Source organism: Scyliorhinus torazame, chromosome 1 (genome assembly GCF_047496885.1).
Source record: "Scyliorhinus torazame isolate Kashiwa2021f chromosome 1, sScyTor2.1, whole genome shotgun sequence".
Classification (NCBI taxonomy): Eukaryota; Metazoa; Chordata; class Chondrichthyes; order Carcharhiniformes; family Scyliorhinidae; genus Scyliorhinus; species Scyliorhinus torazame.
The window spans coordinates 390,609,331-390,629,434 of record NC_092707.1 but is presented as its reverse complement, the minus strand read 5'-3'; the positions used below and the strand labels follow the sequence as shown (position 1 = coordinate 390,629,434).

Here is a 20,104-nt window from a genome sequence, read left to right as displayed (position 1 = left end):
CAAAGACCAAACTGTAAATAGTAAGTTTAAATAAAGAAGCGTTGTACCATATGCAACTGTGTTGGCTCATCTGTGTGTCAGAACACCCAACACCACACACCTCCTCCACAGTAGTCCTCAACACCGGCGCCCCGCAAGGCTGCGTACTTAGCCCCCTACTCTACTCCCTGTACACACACGACTGCGTGGCAAAACTTGGTTCCAACTCCATCTACAAGTTTGCTGACGATACGACCATAGTGGGCCGGATCTCGAACAACGACGAGTCCGAATACAGGAGGGAGATTGGGAATCTAGTGGAGTGGTGTAGCGACAACAATCTCTCCCTCAATGCCAGCAAAACTAAAGAGCTGGTAATTGACTTCAGGAAGCAAAGTACTGTACACACCCCTGTCAGCATCAATGGGGCCGAGGTGGAGATGGTTAGCAGTTTCAAATTCCTAGGGGTGCACATCTCCAAAAATCTGTTCTGGTCCACCCACGTCGACGCTACCACCAAGAAAGCACAACAACGCCTATACTTCCTCAAAAAACTAAGGAAATTCGGCATGTCCACATTAACCCTTACCAACTTTTACAGATGCACCATAGAAAGCATCCTATCGGGCTGCATCACAGCCTGGTACGGCAACTGCTCGGCCCAGGACCGCAAGAAACTTCAGAGAGTCGTGAACACCGCCCAGTCCATCAGATGAACCTGCCTCCCATCCATTGACTCCATCTACACCTCCCGCTGCCTGGGGAAAGCGGGCAGCATAATCAAAGATCCCTCCCACCCGGCTTACTCACTCTTCCAACTTCTTCCATCGGGCAGGAGATACAGAAGTCTGAGAACACACCTGAACAGACTCAAAAACAGCTTCTTCCCCACTGTCACCAGACTCCTAAATGACCCTCTTATGGACTGATTTCATTAACACTACACCCTGTATGCTTCATCCGATGCCAGTGCTTATGTAGTTACATTGCATATGTTGTGTTGCCCTATTATGTATTTTCTTTTATTCCCTTTTCTTCTCATGTACTTAATGATCTGTTGAGCTGCTCGCAGAAAAATACTTTTCACTGTACCTCGGTACACGTGACAATAAACAAATCCAATCCAATCCAATCTAACAGAACTGATTCCCAACCCATCAGCCTACTCGCAATCATTAGTACTGTGATGGCAGGGGCTGTCAACAGTGCTAACTCTGCTCACGGATGCTCAGTTTGGGTTCTGCCAGGGCCACTCAGCTCCCGGCCTCACTACAGCCTTGGTTCAAATATGGACAAAAGAGCTGAATGTCTGAGGTGAGGTGAGATTGACCGCCCCTGACATCGAGGCAGCATTTGACCGAGTGCGGCATTAAGGAGCCCGAGCTAAAATAGAGTCAATGGGAATCAGGGGGGAAACTCTCCACTGTTATTGGTGGCACAGTTGTTAGCACTGTTGCCTCACAGTGCCACGGTCCCAGGTTCAATTCCGGCCTTGGGTGACTGTCTGTGCGGAGTCTGCACATTCTCCCCGTGTCTGCGTGGGTTTCCTCCGGGTGCTCCGATTTCCTCCCACAGTCCAAAGATGTGCAGGTTAGGTGGATTGGCCATGATAAATTGCCCTTAGTGTCCAAAGATGTGCAGGTTAGGTAGATTGGCCACGCTAAATTGCCCTTAGTGTCCAAAGATGTGCAGGTTAGGTAGATTGGCCACGCTAAATTGCCCTTAGTGTCCAAAGATGTGCAGGTTAGGTAGATTGGCTATGCTAAATTGCCCTTAGTGTCCAAAGATGTGCAGGTTAGGTAGATTGGCCACGCTAAATTGCCCTTAGTGTCCAAAGATGTGCCGGTTAGGTGGAGTTATGGGGGTGAGGTTATGGGGATAAGGCGGGAGGAGTAGGCAGTGGCAGTGGGCCTAGGTAGGGTACTCTTTCAAAGGATCGGTGCAGACCTGATGGGCCGAATGGTCTCCTTCTGCACTCTCGGGCATTCTATGGTTTTATTCTTGATGTCATACCTAGCACAAAGAAATATGGCTGTATTTGTTGAAGGTCATTCGCCTCAGTCCTAGGACATCACTACAGGTGTTTGTTAAAGGCAGGTACCTAACAGCCAACGTTAGAAGGCTCCTAAATGTGATCATGATGCCCTCCGAGGGGAGGGAGACGGAGGTAGTGATCGCTATGGACGCGGAAAAGGCCTTCGACTGGGTGGAATGGAATTATTTGTGGGAGGTCCCGGAATGGTTTGTGTTTGGGAAGGGCTTTATTGACTGGGTTCGGTTGCTGTACCAGGCACCAGTGGCGAGTGTGCGGCCGAACCAGGTGAGCTCGGACTACTTTAGACTACATCGCGGGACAAGACAGGGATGTCCTCTCTCCCCACTGTTGTTTGCCTTGGCTATAGAGCCATTGGCGATGGCGTTGAGAGCATCAAAGGACTGGAAGGGGCTAATCCGGGGGACGGACGGACCAGGGTCTCGTTATATGCAGACAACCTATTCCTATATATTTCTGCCCCACTAGAGGGGATGGGGGATATTATGCGGATCTTAGGGGAATTTAGCCGGTTCTCAGGGTATAAATTGAATATGAGTAAAAGTGAGGTTTTTGTGATCCAGGCGAGGTGGCAGGAGAGGAGACTGGGGGAACTGCCATTTAAAGTGGTGGGAGGGAGTTTTCGATGCTTGGGAATTCAGGTGGGCCGGGGATGGGAGCAGTTACATAAATTAAATTTGATCCGGTTAGTTGACCAAATGAAGGAGGACTTCCGGAGGTGGGACAAACTCCACTGCCAGGGAGGGGAGACAGTAAAAATGACGGTCCTCCCGAGATTTCGGTTTGTTTTCCAGTGCCTCCCTATTTTTATACCAAAGGCCTTTTTAAAGCGGGTGAATAGGGTGATCTCTGGTTTTGTGTGGGCGGGTAAAACCCCGCGAGTGAAGAAAGTGTTAGAGCGAAGCCGAGCGGGGGTTAGGCTGGCATTGTCGAACTTTAGTAACTACTACTGGGCGGCAAATATAGCCATGATTAGGAAGTGGGTAGTGGGGGAGGGGTCGGCATGGGAGCGGGTAGAGGCGGCCTCGTGTAAGGGCACAAGTGTGGGGGCATTGGTATCGGCTCCTCTGCCATTCTCGCCGGCCCGGTACTCCACAAGCACAGTGATAGTGGCGGCTCTGAGAGTTTGGGGGCAGTGGCGGAAGCATTTGGGAGTGGAGGGAGCGTCGGTTTGGGCTCCAATTTGTGGCAACCACCGGTTTGTCCCGGGGAGGATGGACGGGGGTGTTTCAGAGGTGGCAGAGAGCAGGGATTGGGAGGCTGGGGGATCTATTTATTGATGGGAGCTTTCCATGTTTAGAGGATTTGGAGGATGAGTTTGAATTGCCAGGAGGGAATGGGTTTGGATATCTGCAGATAAGGGATTTTGCGCGTAGGTAGATTTCGGCCTTTCCATTTCTACCGCCACAGGGGATACACAATAAGGTAGTTTCTAGAACTTGGGTGGGACAGAGGTGGCAGCCATTTATCGACTTCTTCGAGCTGCGAGGCACAGGGGACAGAATAAAAGGTCGCTGCCTGGGTGAGGTAAGTACTGATTAACCACTTCCTTACCTTGCAGGTCAGCTGTTAGTTTCGGGAGATCAGTTTCGGGAGCAGGCCTATTGGCTGACTGTAAATCAGGAAGGATACAAAAGGTGTGGCTGAAGTGCCTATAGAAAAGGAGTGCTGGAGGCAAACAGAGTGTATCTAAGTTTGGGTAAGGCTGAGTTCGGGTAAGAGGGGAGTGAGGGCTGTGTTTTTTGGAGTTTGGTGTTGAGTTTCCAAAAAAAAAGATCCAATTAAGTAAGTAAATTAATTAACTAGTTAAGGGAATTTGGTGCTCATCTTAAGGAGGTGCAGAGAAGCAGACCTGTGAGGGAGCCTCGGGAGCAATTACATCACAGCCAGCAGGTGAGTGATTGGCTTGTAACTGGTAAGTGATTTCTCTCTCTTTGACTTTCTCTTAGCTGTGTAGTGTAGTTCAAATTTAACTTCAGGTTTAAGTCATGGCAGGAGAGCTCAGACCCGTGTCATGCTCCTCTTGTGAGATGTGGCAAGTCAGGGACCCTTCTGGTGTCCCTGACTCCTTCATCTGCAAGAAGTGTGTCCAACTGCAGCTCCTGTTAGACCGCTTGACGGCTCTGGAGCTGCGGATGGACTCACTTTGGAGCATCCGCGATGCTGAGGAAGTTGTGGATAGCACATTCAGTGAGTTGGTCACACCGCAGATTAAAATTACTGGGGCAGATAGGGAATGGGTGACCAACAGACAGAGGAAGAGTAGGAAGGCAGTGCAGGGATCCCCTGCGGTCATCTCCCTCCAAAACAGATTTACCGTTTTGGAAACTGTTGGGGGAGATGGCTCACCAGGGGAAGGTGGCAGCAGCCAAGTTCATGGCACCGTGGCTGGCTCTGCTGCACAGAAGAGCGGGAAAAAGAGTGGAAGAGCTATAGTGATAGGGGATTCAATTGTAAGGGGAATAGACAGGCGTTTCTGTGGACGCAAACGAGAATCCAGGTTGGTATGTTGCCTCCCTGGTGCAAGGGTCAAGGATGTCTCGGAGCGGCTGCAGGGCATTCTGGAGGGGGAGGGTGAACAGCCAGCTGTCGTGGTGCATATAGGCACCAACGAAATAGGTAAAAAACGGGATGAGGTCCTACAAGCTGAATTTAGGGAGTTAGGAGTTAAACTAAAAAGTAGGACCTCAAAGGTAGTAATCTCAGGATTGCTACCAGTGCCACGTGATAGTCAGAGTAGGAATGACAGGATAGCTAGGATGAATACGTGGCTTGAGAGATGGTGCAAGAGGGAGGGTTTCAAATTCCTGGGACATTGGGACCGGTTCTGGGGGAGGTGGGACCTGTACAAATCGGACGGTCTGCATCTGGGTGGGACCGGAACCAATGTTCTCGGGGGTGTGTTTGCTAGTGCAGTTGGGGAGGGTTTAAACTAATGTGCCAGGGGGATGGGAACCGATGTAGGAAGTCAGTGGGGACAGAAACAAAAGGCAGGAAGGGAGAGTGTGTAAAGCATGACCTGAGAAAGCAGGGCAGAGAGCAAGGAAGGTCTACATTAAACTGCATTTATTTCAATGCAAGGGGCCTGACGGGCAAAGCGGATGAACTCAGGGCATGGACGGGCACATGGGACTGGGATATTATAGCTATGACTGAAACATGGCTAAGGGAGGGGCAGGACTGGCAGCTCAATGTTCCGGGGTACAGATGCTATAGAAAGGATAGAACAGGAGGTAAGAGAGGAGGGGGAGTGGCGTTTTTGATTAGGGAGATCATCACGGCAGTACTTAGAAGGGATATATCCGAGGGTTCGCCCACTGAGTCTATATGGGTGGAACTGAAAAATAAGAAGGGAGAGATCACCTTGGTAGGACTGTACTACAGGCCCCCAAATAGTCAGCGGGAAATTGAGGAGCAAATATGTAAGGAGATTACAGATAGCTGCAAGAATAATAGGGTGGTAGTAGTAGGGGACTTTAACTTTCCCAACATTGACTGGGACAGCCATAGCATTAGGGGCTTGGATGGAGGGAAATTTGTTGAGTGTATTCAGGAGGAATTTCTCATTCAGTATGTGGATGGACCGACTAGAGAGGGGGCAAAACCTGACCTCGTCTTGGGGAAAAAAGGAAGGGCAAGTGACAGAAGTGCTAGTGAGAGATCACTTTGGGACAAGTGACCATAACTCCATTAGTTTTAAGATAGCTATGGAGAATGATAGGTCTGGCCCAAGAGTTAAAATTCTTAATTGGGGCAAGGCCAATTTTGATGGTATCAGACAGGAACTTGCAGAGGTAGATTGGGGGAGACTGTTGGCAGGCAAAGGGATGGCTGGTAAATGGGAGGCTTTTAAAAATGTGTTAACTAGGGTGCAGGTTAAGCACATTCCCTTTAGAGTGAAGGGTAAGGCTGGTAGAAGTAGGGAACCCTGGATGACTCGAGATATTGAGACTCTGGTCAAAAAGAAGAAGGAGGCATATGACGTACATAAGCAACTGGGATCAAGTGGATCCCTTGAAGAGTATAGAGATTGTCGAAATAGAGTTAAGAGGGAAATCAGGAGGGCAAAAAGGGGACATGAAATTGCTTTGGCAAATAATGCAAGGGAGAATCCAAAGAGATTCTACAAATACATAAAGGGGAAAAGAGTAACTAGGGACAGAGTAGGGCCTCTTAAGGATCAACAAGGGCATCTATGTGCAGAGCCACAAGAGTTGGGTGAGATCCTGAATGAATATTTCTCATCGGTATTCACGGTGGAGAAAGGCATGGATGTTAGGAAACTAAGGGAAATAAATAGTGATGTCTTGAGAAGTGTGCATATTACAGAGGAGGAGGTGCTGGAAGTCTTAAAGCGCATCAAGGTAGATAAATCCCCGGGGCCTGATGAAATGTATCCCAGGGTGTTGTGGGAGGCTAGGGAGGAAATTGCGGGTCCCCTAACAGAGATATTTGAATCATCGGCAGCCACAGGTGAGGTGCCTGAAGATTGGAGAGTGGCGAATGTTGTGCCCTTGTTTAAGAAGGGCAGCAGGGAAAAGCCTGGGAACTACAGACCGGTGAGCCTAACGTCTGTAGTAGGTAAGTTGCTAGAAGGTATTCTGAGAGACAGGATCTACAAGCATTTAGAGAGGCAAGGACTGATTCGGGGCAGTCAGCATGGCTTTGTGCGTGGAAAATCATGTCTCACAAATTTGATTGAGTTTTTTGAGGGGGTGACCAAGAAGGTAGATGAGGGCAGTGCAGTAGACGTTGTCTACATGGACTTTAGCAAAGCCTTTGACAAGGTACCGCATGGTAGGTTGTTGCAGAAGGTTAAAGCTCACGGGATCCAGGGTGAGGTTGCCAATTGGATTCAAAATTGGCTGGACGACAGAAGGCAGAGGGTGGTTGTAGAGGGTTGTTTTTCAAACTGGAGGCCTGTGACCAGTGGTGTGCCTCAGGGATCGGTGCTAGGTCCACTGTTATTTGTGATTTATATTAATGATTTGGATGAGAATTTAGGAGGCATGGTTAGTAAGTTTGCAGATGACATCAAGATTGGTGGCACAGTGGATAGTGAAGAAGGATATCTAGGATTGCAACGGGATCTTGATCAATTAGGCCAGTGGGCCGACGAATGGCAGATGGAGTTTAATTTAGATAAACGTGAGGTGATGCATTTTGGCAGATCGAATCAGGCCAGGACCTACTCAGTTAATGGTATGGCGTTGGGGAGAGTTATAGAACAAAGAGATCTAGGAGTGCAGGTTCATAGCTCCTTGAAGGTGGAGTCGCAGGTGGACAGGGTGGTGAAGAAGGCATTCGGCATGCTTGGTTTCATTGGTCAGAACATTGAATATAGGAGTTGGGACGTCTTGTTGAAGTTGTACAAGACATTGGTACGGCCACACTTGGAATACTGTGTGCAGTTCTGGTCACCCTATTATAGGAAGGATATTATTAAACTGGAAAGAGTGCAGAAAAGATTTACTAGGATGTTGCCAGGACTTGATGGTTTGAGTTATAAGGAGAGGCTGGATAGACTGGGACTTTTTTCCTTGGAGCGTAGGAGGCTTAGGGGTGATCTTATAGAGGTCTATAAAATAATGAGGGGCATAGATAAGGTAGATAGTCAACATCTTTTCCCAAAGGTAGGGGAGTCTAAAACTAGAAGGCATAGGTTTAAGGTGAGAGGGGAGAGATTCAGAAGGGCCCAGAGGGGCAATTTCTTCACTCAGAGGGTAGTGAGTGTCTGGAATGGGCTGCCAGAGGTAGTAGTAGAGGCGGGTACAATTGTGTCTTTTAAAAAACATTTAGATAGTTACATGGGTAAGATGGGTATAGAGGGTTATGGGCCAAGTGCGGGCAACTGGGACTAGCTTAATGGTAAAAACTGGGCGGCATGGACTGGTTGGGCCGAAGGGCCTGTTTCCATGCTGTAAACTTCTATGATTCTATGATTCGGAGAAAACTAAACTGTCAGCAGATTCAATAAGGCGGGGTAGGTGGGAGTTAGGCTATTTTGTGTCTAGAGTAGGGAGGAACAGTGGGAGATGGAGGGATGTGTTACGCACTGAACTATGTTTACATTGGTATCGTTGATATAAAACCATAAATGTCTTAATAAAATATTTTTAAAGAACATCCTGGGGTTACCTTTGACCCGAAACTAAACTGGACTAGCCAAATACATACTGTGGCTACAAGGGCAGGTCAGAGGCTGGGAATCATGCGGCAAGTAACTCACTGCCTGACATCCCAAAGCCTGTCCACCATGCACAAGGCACTAGTCAGGAGTATAATGGAGTACTCTCCACTTGCCTGGATGAGTGCAGCTCCAACAACACTCAAGAAGCTCAACACCAAGGGCAGCACGGTGGCGCAGTGGTTAGCACTGTTGCCTCACGGCACCGAGGTCCCAATTTCAATCCCGGCTCTGGGTCACTGTCTGGTGGTTTGCACATTCTTCTCGTGTTTGTGTGGGTTTCGCCCCCACAATCCAAAGACGAGCAGGGTAGGTGGATTGGCCACGCTAAATTGCCCCTTAATTGGAAAAAATTAATTGGGCACAAATTTTAAAACAGCTCCACCACCATCCAGGACAAAGCAGGCTGCTTGATTGGCACCCTATCCAGCACCTTCGACTTCCATTCCCTCCATCACCGACACACACTAGCAGAATATACCATCTACAAGATGCACTGCAGCAACTCGCCAAGGCTTCTTCGACAGCAGTTTGCAAACCCGTGATCTCTACCACCTAGAAGGACAAGGGCAGTAGATACTTGGCAACACCACCACCTGGAGGTTCCCCTTCAAGCCACTCACCATTCTGACTTGGAAATATGCCACCGTTCCTTCAGCGTGGCCAGGTCAAAATCCTGGAACTCCCTCCCTAACAGCACTGCGGGTATACCTACATCATGGACTGCAGCAGTTCAAGATGGCGGCTCACCACCACCTTTTCAAGAGGGCTTAAAGGGCAAAAAATACAGCCTGGCCAATGAAGCCCAGATCCCATAAAAAATAACGTAAACTTGCACTGCTACATAATACTCTTTATCAGTGTCGCAAGTAGGAAGAACGTGTGATTCCGCAGAGACAGTGACCCAAGCCTGGAATCGAACCCGGATCCCTGGCGCTGTGAAGCAACAGTGCTACCCACTGTGCTATCGTGCCGCCTATGTGCTATTTTTCTGATAAGGCATTCAATTTGGGACTCCGTTTCTCTTAGGTTGGTATAAAAGATCCTTAAACACGAGTGAAGAGCAGCAAGCTCGTCCAGTGTCCTCGCCAATTTCTAATCCTCAAATTAACATGATTAAACAATAGATGACCTAGTTATTTATCATTGCTTTTTGAGGGACCTTGTTTGCACAACTTGGCTGCTGCATTTGGCCACATGACAGCTACCATATTCCAGATGTGTTTTGGCTTTGTGACCTGCTGCCGTTAAGAAAGGCACTGAACAAGAGTACTTTTATCCTTATTATATTTAATTTTGGTGAACTTTGCACCGAATGAGCTGAATGCCATCAGTGTTGGCGAATAGAACATTTGAGTTTTTGTCACATCCATTATTTCGAAGTCTGTTAAAGAACAGGAGAGATGTATTCGGCTCAGCAATGCACACTAAAAAGGAAGTGCCCCTGTATTGAAGGGTCAGGCTGTGCTTTCAGTGTGAAATACTTTCCTCGCAAGGAAAAATATAAATTAAATTGTCAATTTGTGCAGCCACAGATGGCCAGAGACCTGCTGAGTATTTCAGCGAGAGGCACTTTGCTGACTGAAGCAATTAGCTCATTTTAAATTACAATTCAGTCAGTCCAATTCTCCAGTGTAAATAAGAGGTGTCTGATGATCAAATCAATATATAGGTCAGTACAAAATGGCCACCTCTCTGTAGTAGGCAGCCTTAGAATTGAGCAAGATTGGCACATTCTCAGGGAAATTAATTCATACATTGATCTTTTTGGGTAGGGGCAGTACAGCAGCTTAATAGTGTGCCATATTGACCCCCATTAATATCATTGATAGACGAGCAACTCTTACTCATTGTAGTCTTTCCATTTCCACACACGAGTTGTACCCACTGTGAGCCTGAGCTGATAGCCAAACTCATTCTAACCAAGGTCCACAAACACTACAGAAAGGCACGATTCCTCTGGGCTCAGCAATGAAAGTCAAAAATAAATAGTCACAGGGCGGCACAGTGGTTCGCACATCTGCCTCACAGCGGCGAGGACCCGGGTTCGATCCCAACCCCAGGTCACTGTCCGTGTGGAATTTGCACATTCTCCCAGTGTCTGCGTGGGTCTCAACCCCACAACCCAAAAAGATGTGCAGGGTAGGTGAATTGGCCACGGTAAATCGTCCCTTAATTGGAAAAAAAAAAGGATCGAGTACTCTAAATGTTTTTTTTTTCAAATGTTCACAAAATACTTTTGAGACAACACCATCATCAATTCATTCAAATTATTTATTATCTATTGAAGCTTGCATATGTGAAACTGTAAAGAATATAAAACTGGCTAGGTTTTAAAAATTCAAATCAGTTCATGAAAAATATTTTAAAATTTCACACTGAATTCGCAGTGTTTCTGTACAAATACCGTGGGGCACATTGGATCCGGATTTTAAAAGATGCAGTCAAAATAATATAAAACTCAATTTTAAGTTAAACACCATACACCGTATCAAATTTGTCCATTTTCATTTCCAGTTTGTCGATTGTCAATTGGGACTAAATGGATTGCTTTACATAGCGCCAGCATAGATTCAATGGGCTGAATGGCATACTTCGAGGCTGCAATGACTCGGACTCTAATTGCGAATGGATAAACTTCAATTAATTTGAGAAAATTAAAAGCAGATATGAAAAAAAAAGTTTTGAATTTGGAAACCTTGATAAAACTCCAACACTGATTTCAAACAGGGAATATCATATTTTTTTTTAGAAATACTTATTTTTTTTAAACCCTCTGCTCGAATGAGGGAGGTTAATGCTGTGAAATGGAACACTATTTGGTTGGTCTTTAAATATCAGGATCAAGCCATCATAGATCAGATGTGATTACATCTCATTCAAGTACATCTTAGTTTTTATTTGCCTCAACACCAAGCTCTAAATTAATCCCCAATTATTTTGTGAGACATCTTCATTCCCTACTCCAGTCAGGGGCCGGTTTGCTCAGTTGGCTAGAGTTGATGCAGAACGTTGCCAATGGCATGGGTTCATTCGCCATACCGGCTGTGACAGTTCATGAAGGCCCTTCAAGCTACATATAACCAATTGTTACTTTCCAACGGAGAGAGGTGGCTATGATATTTTGTGGACTATGGCTTAATCACCTTACCCCAGTCAATACTACAGCTCTGCATAGCAACAGTCCTGTACTGCAGGAGCACACCATTAGGACTTGAATTCACATATCGCCTTTCTAGCAAATGGATTTCCATCCCGTCAGCCCAGGTCCTGGATGTAAATCCCGGTCCGAGAGCTGAACGTACTGAGTGTTAACCCACTGTGCCACCTAACCCCATGAGGACTCAGTCTAGAAGTTAAAGTGGTTGTGAAGAATTATGGATATCACCGTTAGATTTGGTCTCACTTTTGCTCAGCTTTTGGCCCAGTGGGTGTCAGGGGGTTGAATTAACATCAATGAAACTGAGCCACCTAGTTTTAGTGCAAAAGACCTTAATGAGAATGGGAGGTGCGAGTGAAGGTAACTGAACTTGTCCACAAAGCTACTCGTTGAACCCTCCCAACCTGCAGTTTGGCTCCATAACTGTGACTACAGGCTACACATCAAAGTCACTCATTGAAAGTAATGCGCACAGAGAGATTTTCGGACATAATCAGCCACTTCTGTTGCAAGTCGTAATTTTTGGGTACCACTCAAGCAGCTGAAGGTGTCAGCCAAGGAAAATCACCATTATCCTGTAGAAAACAGTGATGCTCTTTTGGAGATCATTTTTAACAAAGCAAAATATTCATAGTTCAAAAGCAGATCATTTGGTCCAACACATCTATTCCAGTGTTTGTGTTTTGCCAGAGCCTCCTCCGCCCCCTTTAGCTAACCCCAGTAAAATGAATCCTTCCATTCCTTTCTTCCCCGTGTTATGCTTTCCCTTCATCGGCATCTATACCATTCACCTCAACTCCACTGTGATGTTGGCAAGCTGCACCTTCTAACCACTCACTGGATAAAGTAATTTCTTCTAATTCTGTACTCAATTTTATTTCCCAATTAAAGGGCAATTTAGAGTGGCCAATCCACCTACCCTGCACATCTTTGGGATTGTGGGGTGAGACCCAAGCAGACAGGGAGGAGAATGTGCAAACGCCACACGGACAACGACCCGGGGTTGGGATTGAACCTGGGTCATCTGCGCCGTAAGGCGGCAGTGCTAACCACTGTGCCACCGTGCTGCCCCATTTTGGGAGGTCTTTTAACGCATCTCAACATATCTTGGACAGTCCTTCGGCCTTCTCTTGCTAGAGAAAAGAGGCTGTTCAATCTTCCCTGTTAGGGACAACCTCTCTGTCTGTTCCCGTAACATACGTGTAAATCTTTCTTGAATCTTCTCCAGGACCGTTATATTGTTTTATAAAATTGCAAACAAGGCTTCACAGTATTCCAAGGGCGGTCTAACCAAGATCCTATACAAGTTTAACATAATTTTGCTGCCTTTCAATTATAATCCTCTAGAAATTAACATTTGTGCTTTAAAACATACAGCAAAAAAAAAGTCAGAGAAACTCTCTGGGTAAATACATACATTAAAGTAGTATCACTAATAGTTACCTTTGTCACAATCTTTTGCACTGCTTGTTTTATAAAAAGTAGGATTCTGGTAGTGAGGTTCACTCAAAAGATAATAAGGGCAGCAACTGTTGTGCAAGTCTAGTTCATAACTTGTTACTCAAAAACATCGTATCAGAGAGAAACTATTTCGTCTGGTAGGAAAGTCCAGAACAAGGGGACATAATTAGAGCTCGGCCTTTGAAAAGTGAAGCCAGGAAGCACCTTTCCGCACAAATGGTAGTGGAAATCTCTGTGGGTTTCTCCTCTCAAAGAGCTGTTGAAGTGGGACAATTGAAAGGACAAAAACTGAGATTGAGAGATTTTGTGTTCGGCAAAGGTCTTAAAGGGGGTAAATGGTGAAACATCAGTCATGACGCAATTAACCGATGGAACAAACTCGAAGGGCTGGATGGCCTACTCCCGTTCCCATGTTGCGATCCAGGACGAAATGATGTAAAAAAATATTATTTTGACAATATTAAAATGATACAAGAAGTCCAATCATTTGGCTTTGTACATCCAAAGCAGTCCACGGCTTAGTACTTCCAGCGAAAATTCCAGGAGCACTTTATTTTCACCAGATTATCTAAGGATTTGTAGACATCCTCCTGAGATGCTTGCTCACAGCAGCACAGCGTTATTGACTTACAAGTAACAGGACACAAGTTAACAAGAAGCAATCTTTAATTTTCACTTTTGTGCAGTCTCTGTTTCTGGTCTCACAGCTTGCTTCGTCATCTGTTGCCGTGTGTACTCCCACATGAGCAAAGCTCCACTAACATGAACATTGAGTGATCGGATGATACCACACTGTGGGATTTCCACACACACATCAAGGTGCTGGATAAAATTGGCTGGAATTCCCTCTCGTTCATTCCTAGGGAGACAAAATCGAACATGTAAGCCCTGGAAAAATAATTTGCTCGACTTCTCAAAGCTTTAATCTAAAAAACAGAGGACGAAGGTCTTGAAGCGGCAGACAGACATCCTACAGCTTAACTATCGCAAGTTAAAATACTGATTTCCACAGTTCTAAAGTGTGATTTTTATATTTGAAAATTATGCAGAAATATTTATGTCTGAAGAAATTCTTCCATTTTATTCCATGAAAACATCTGATTTGATGGTGCACAAGTTGCAATATTATCTTATTTTGGCAATGAAACAAATCGTCCATGGGCTGTGAGCAATACTGGCATGGACAGCATTTGTTCTCCACTCCTAGTTGTTTTTCAGACGGTGAAGGTGACGCTAGCCATTTTCTTGAATCCTTGCTGTCCATGTGGTGTAGGTAAACCCAGGGTGCTGTTAGGGAGGGGCTCTTACTCAGCAACAGTGAAGGAACAGTGATATAGTTTCAACTCCAGATGCTGCGTGGCATCCTGACAGAATTCAGCGGTGGGCTCAGAGAGCTCCATTTAGCCACTGCAGAAGCTCTGGCCTGGCTTAGTGATTACTGCACACGCTGACAAAAAATAGGGCACTATGAGCCAGCCACATTGCTGTGGGTCTGGAGTCACATGTAGGCCAGACTAGGTAAGGATGGCAGATTTCCTTCCCTAAAGGACATTAGTGAGCCAGATGTGTTCTTACAATTATCAACGATAAGAGTTATGGGCCTGGATTTTCACCAAGTTAGGCTGACTTGGGAGCCCTTTAAAAATGGTGGCCGAGTTCGGATTCCAGATCCCATTCCCAGGCTGACTGATTTTAGGCAGTGCCTTTAAAGGGTGCGGACTGGTTCTGTCAATAGCCCATATCTGGCACTCCTGTCCTGGCTGGCTTCATTGCGGAGATAGGCATATCCTGCTCCCCTGCAATTTCCATGGAGTTACACAGAAACATAGAAAATAGAAGCAGGAGGAGGGCATTTGGCCCTTCAAACCTGCTCCGCCGTTCATTATGATTATGGCTGATCATCAAGTTCAGTTGGGCCAGGTTTTTAAAGAGTCGTGGTTCATGGGCCCGAGGTGAACCTAGTCTGCATGAGGGGACCTTTTAAAAGGCAAGTTCAAAAGATCTTCATGTCCCCATACCCTTCTACCCACCTCTAATGGCCCTTAATGCCCAATGCCAAGCTATGGCACTTCCATGTCCACTGACCCACTGCATATTTTCTAGAACTAATGAAGCCAAGAGTGTACAGTAGGATGCGTGAAAACATTTAAAAAAAAAATTCATTGATAACTTTCGATGTTTGAAAAAGAAACTCTGCACTACTAATAAAAGTAACATCTAAGTTCTTTGAAGTACCAAAACCCACAAACCCTTGAAACCACTTAACTTGTGTAAACAAACATTGTGAAATTGACAGGAAAGATCTGCAAGCTCAGCTATCAAACAATATTCCCTCTGGAGAGCAGTCCTTCTAATATTCCAAGAGCTGCCTGGCTTCTCAGCCAAGACTCATTATGAATACTCAGCAGAGGGGGAATGGGAGACCATCACAGTGGTTAGCACTGCTGCCTCAGAGCACCAGGGGCCCTGGTTTGATTTCAACCTTGGATGACTGTGTGGAGCTTGAATGTTCTCCCCATATCTGCTGCGTGTTTTTACTCCGGGTATTTCTGTTTCCTCCCACAGTCCAAAGATGGGCACGTTAGGTGGATTGGCCATGCTAAATTGCCCCTCAATGTGCAAAAATGTGTCGGTTAGGTTACGGGGTGGAGGGGATGGGTGGGGGATTGGGCCTTGGTAGATTGCTTTTTCGGACGGTTGTTGCAGACTCGATGGGCTGAATGGCTTCTCTCTGCACTGTCGGATTCTATGGGAGAGTGTGGGGATTATGATGGGGATGTGAGGGGCGAGGGATGCAGGGCCTTTGCATTTTTATTTTCAGCACAGAGAGGGGGGGCCTTTAAAACAGCCTGCCTCCAAACCCAGTAACTATTCTTGCTGCCTCCACACTTCTTCCCGGCTTGGCTGGGCCAACCCCAGATGACACCCCGCCCCACAGCAATGACGATTTGGTCTCTGTGGGCACTTTGTCTCAAGGTGGGCAGGATGAATTGGGAATTTTCCCAACTCCTCCTCCCCATCTCAAGGATGAAAATCGAGGGCATGGCCACTATTACGGAGACCAGCTTTTGCTTTTAATTACAGATTTATTAATTGAATTTTTAATTTCCACCAGCTGCCTTGGTGGGATTTGAACACGCCCCCAGAGCATAAGCCTGGGCCTCTGAATGACTAGTCCAGTGACATTCCCACAATGCCACTGCCGCCTCTGAGTTCCCACTGCAGTTACGATGAAGCAAGCACCTTCAATTGCATTCAATTCATATCGCTACCCACATGGTTTAAATGGGATGCAGGCTTGAAAATAAAATCTTCTCTCTGTCTGTGTCTTGGGTCTCCAGATACATTTTTAATAAATGAATGCAGAACAGAATCACATAAAAGATGCTAAAGGAAGACATACTTGCCATAGAGGAGGTTCACTAGATTAATCTCTGGGATGGCAGGGTTGTCGTATGAGGTGAGATTGAGGAGACTGGGTTTGAGTTCCCTAAAATTTCGAAGAATGAGGGGGGGGCCTCATTGAAAATTGTTCATTTTTTAGAGGGCGTGACAGGGCGGATGTAGAGAATGTTTTCTCTGGTTGTTGAGTTTAAAAGCAAAGGGCATGGGGCTGGATTCTCTGGTCCCCCAGCCGTGTTTTTCTCCGCGCCGTTCTCTGGCGGCTGGATTCTCGCTTCCTGCCGCTTGTCAATGGAATTTCCATTGAAGCCCCTTCACTCTACCTCGAAACCTGTGGGCGGGACTTCGCTGCTGGTGGGAACAGAGAATCCAGGAGAATTCCAGCCATAATCTCAGGATAAGGGGTAGGTCGTTCAAGACTGAGATGAGGAAGAATTTCTTCACTCAATGAAAGTTGCGAATATTTGGAATTCTCAACCCCCGAGGATTGTGGAAGCTGAGTTATTGAACATGTTTCAGACAGAAATCAATAGATTTCTGGATACTAACAACATCAAGGCATGTGGAGGTAGTGCAGGAAGTAGCGTTGAGATATGGGGCGAAATTCTCCCCCAACGGCGGGATGCCCGCCGACTGGCGCCAAAGCTGGCGCAAATCAGACGGGCATCGCGCCGGCAAAAAGGTGCGGAAGTCTCCGCATCTTTGGCGGCCTAGCCCCAACATTGAGGGGCTAGGCCGACGCCGGAGGGATTTCCGCCCCGCCAGCTGGCGGAAATGGCGTTTGTTGCCCCGCCAGCTGGCGCGGAAATGCGGCGCATGCGCGGGAGCGTCAGCGGCCGCTGTCAGTTTCCCCGCGCATGCGCGCGAGCGTCAGCGGCCGCCGAAAGTTTCCCGCGCATGCGCAGTGGGGAGAGTCTCTTCCGCCTCCGCCATGGTGGAGGCCGTAGCGGAGGCGGAAGGGAAAGAGTGCCCCCACGGCACAGGCCCGCCCGCGGATCGGTGGGCCCCGATCGCGGGCCAGGCCACTGTGGGGGCACCCCCCGGGGTCAGATCGCCCCGCGCCCCCCCCCAGGACCCCGGAGCCCGCCCACGCTGCCTGGTCCCGCCGGTAAATACCAGGTTTGATTTACGTCGGCGGGACAGGCAGTTTCTGGGCGGGACTTCGGCCCATCCGGGCCGGAGAATCCAGCGGGGGGTCCCGCCAACCGGCGCGGCTGGATTCCCGCCCCCGCCCAATCTCCGGGAGCGGAGACTTCGGCGGGGGCGGGGGCGGGATTCACGGCGGCCAACGGCCATTCTCCGACCCGGCGGGGGGTCGGAGAATGACGCCCATGGTCAGCCAAAATCTAATTGAATGGTGGGGCAGACTCAATGGGTCCAATGGCCTACTCCGTCCTGGTCCTATGTTCCTCTGCAATTAAAACAATAAATGCTGGAAATATCCTAGAGGTTAGGAAGCATCTTTGGAGAGGAACAGAGTTAAACATTTCAGGTCGATGATTGACCCAAAACATTAATACAGGAAATATGCTACTATGGAGAGGAATTGTAAACATATATACAACCCAAAATTACTATAAAGTTTTGGTCACCTTAGTTGAGGAAAGATGTAGTGGATTTGAGGCAGTTCAGAGGAGGTCCACTAGATTGATTCCAGAGATGAGGGGTTTGTCATATGATAAGAGATTGAACGGTTTAGGCCTATACTCTCTGGAGTTTAGAAGCATGAGGGGAGGTCAAACTGAAGTATACAAGATGATAAAAGTACGAAGTCTTACAACACCAGGTTAAAGTCCAACAGGTTTGTTTCGATGTCACTAGCTTTCGGAGCACTGCTCCTTCCTCAGGTGGATTCACCTGAGGAAGGACCTGCGCTCCAAAAGCTAGTGACATCGAAACAAACCTGTTGGACTTTAACCTGGTGTTGTAAGACTTCGTACTGTGCTCACCCCAGTCCAACGCCGGCATCTCCACATCAAGATGATAAAAGGTATGGATAAAGTAGACGTGGAGCGGATGCTTCCTCTTGTGGGGCATTCTAGAACAAAGGCCATAATCTTAGGATAAGAGGCAGCAAATTTAAAACAGAGTTGCGGAGGAACTACTTCTCCCAAAAGGTTGTGAATCTGTGGAATTCGCTACCCCAGAGTGTGGTGGATGCTGGGACAGTGAGTAAATTTGAGGAGTTAAGACAGATTTTTAATTGGGAAGGGTTGTAGGGTTATGGAGAACAGGCAGGATGGTGGAGTTAAGGCCAGGATGAGATCAGCCATGATCGAATGGCGGAGCAGAATCGATGGGCCAAATGGCCTAATTCTGCTCCTAAACCTTATGAGCTTATAAACTCTACAGATATCAAGAAATAGCCCAAAAAGAACTTTTCGAAGCACAAAAATCAATGTTGAAAGGAGCTGCGTGGTTTAACTGATTATTAAAGTGACCACATCCACCTGTTTGACTCTATGTTTGAAGGAATAATCCTCTAATATGTCACAAGAAGCAAGACCAGGCCTGGACAAGCATTAATAATGTTTTATAATAAGTCACTTGCCTCTTCCCAGTAATCCTTTTGAACATTTTTTCAAATTTTATAATTCACTGTATTTCTAATATTTCTGCTCGTGGGATTTTTTTCAGGACATACACAGGCCAATATTTATCCCTTGACCAACATAAAAGATTATCTGACCATTGTCCCATTGCTGTTGGTAGGAAAGTTCCTGTGGACAAATCGTTTTTGCCGCGTTCTTATATTTTGAAGCAACTACGCTTCGAAAGGTACATTATTGGCTGAGAGGTCTGGGGCGTTTTGACAGTGAAAGACACTATGTGAATCCGAGTCTTTCTCCCTTCTTTCTAATAACACAATGTACAAAATTGTAGCTAATTATGATGTCAACTATTCAGAATAACTCTAACTTACAAATGAGAGAATAGGACTGAAGATATTATGGTGCCCACCTTTCTGATAGGGGTGAAAAACATTTAATCTCAATCGTAGTTTAATGCAAACTGATAAGCCAGGCATTAAGATGTACAAGCAGATTGTAGATATTTTGCAAGCACATCTTTTGCCAATACCCTTGGTGATTGCAGAGCATTTTAGATTACATGAAAGAAACCAAGAGGGGCAGTCAATCACGTAATTTATGGCTGTGCTTAAAAGACTTGCATAATATTGTGAGTTCGGAGGTGTGCTGAATGACACTATTCGGGACAGATTAGTTTGTGGTCGACACAGCAAAGCGATAGAAATGTTTGCTAACGGAGAGTAATCTTTCTCTGCAGGAGCCAATAGAAATCACAGTTTCTATGGTGCTGGCTGCAAAGGAAGTTCAGTGGTATAGTTTGTGTACTCAAATACAAAATATGGCTGTTGAATCAACACAGAAAAATCTCGAGATTCGTACATGTACTGATGTGCAAAGGCAGGGCATTCGGCTGCGGAATGTTGGTGTAAAGACATAGTGTGTCAAAGCTGTCAAAAAAAAAAGACACAGGGTGAACCTGCAAGAAGAAAAAAACAAACCAAGGCAGCATTTAAACATAATAAAAGGAAGAATGTCCATGCCATACAAAAGGGTCAAGAAAAATGAAGCGACTCACAGTCAAGAGGAGGAATTATCACGGAATGTGCCACCCATTGCTGGTACTACACACTGATACTGGGTCACTCCACTGCTGGATGGGCAGCCAGCAAGGATGGAAGTTGACACTGGGGCAAAAGTCTCATTGGTGCCAGAGACTGTCTACAAGGAAAAATTTAAACATATTCCCTTAAGGCTGTCAAGGGTAATACAAACAAAGAACAAAGAAATGTTCAGCACAGGAACAGGCCCTTTTTCAGTTTTCCTGAGAATGT

The 20,104-nt window shown here is 46.5% G+C and overlaps 1 protein-coding gene across 2 annotated transcripts in view; it reads right to left on the bottom strand.

The window, feature by feature from the left end:
• Positions 1-10,479: 10,479 nt before the first annotated feature.
• The window catches only part of LOC140427526 (probable methyltransferase TARBP1), a 309,002-nt gene continuing 299,377 nt past the window's right edge, over positions 10,480-20,104 (bottom strand). The window contains exon 30 of one of the 2 annotated variants that reach the window (XM_072513011.1): positions 10,480-13,699. In XM_072513011.1, coding sequence (XP_072369112.1) covers positions 13,513-13,699 — 187 coding nt within the window. In that variant the 3' untranslated portion in view covers positions 10,480-13,512. The remainder of the gene's footprint in view (positions 13,700-20,104) is intronic. The other variant, XR_011948558.1, reaches the window with a different exon arrangement.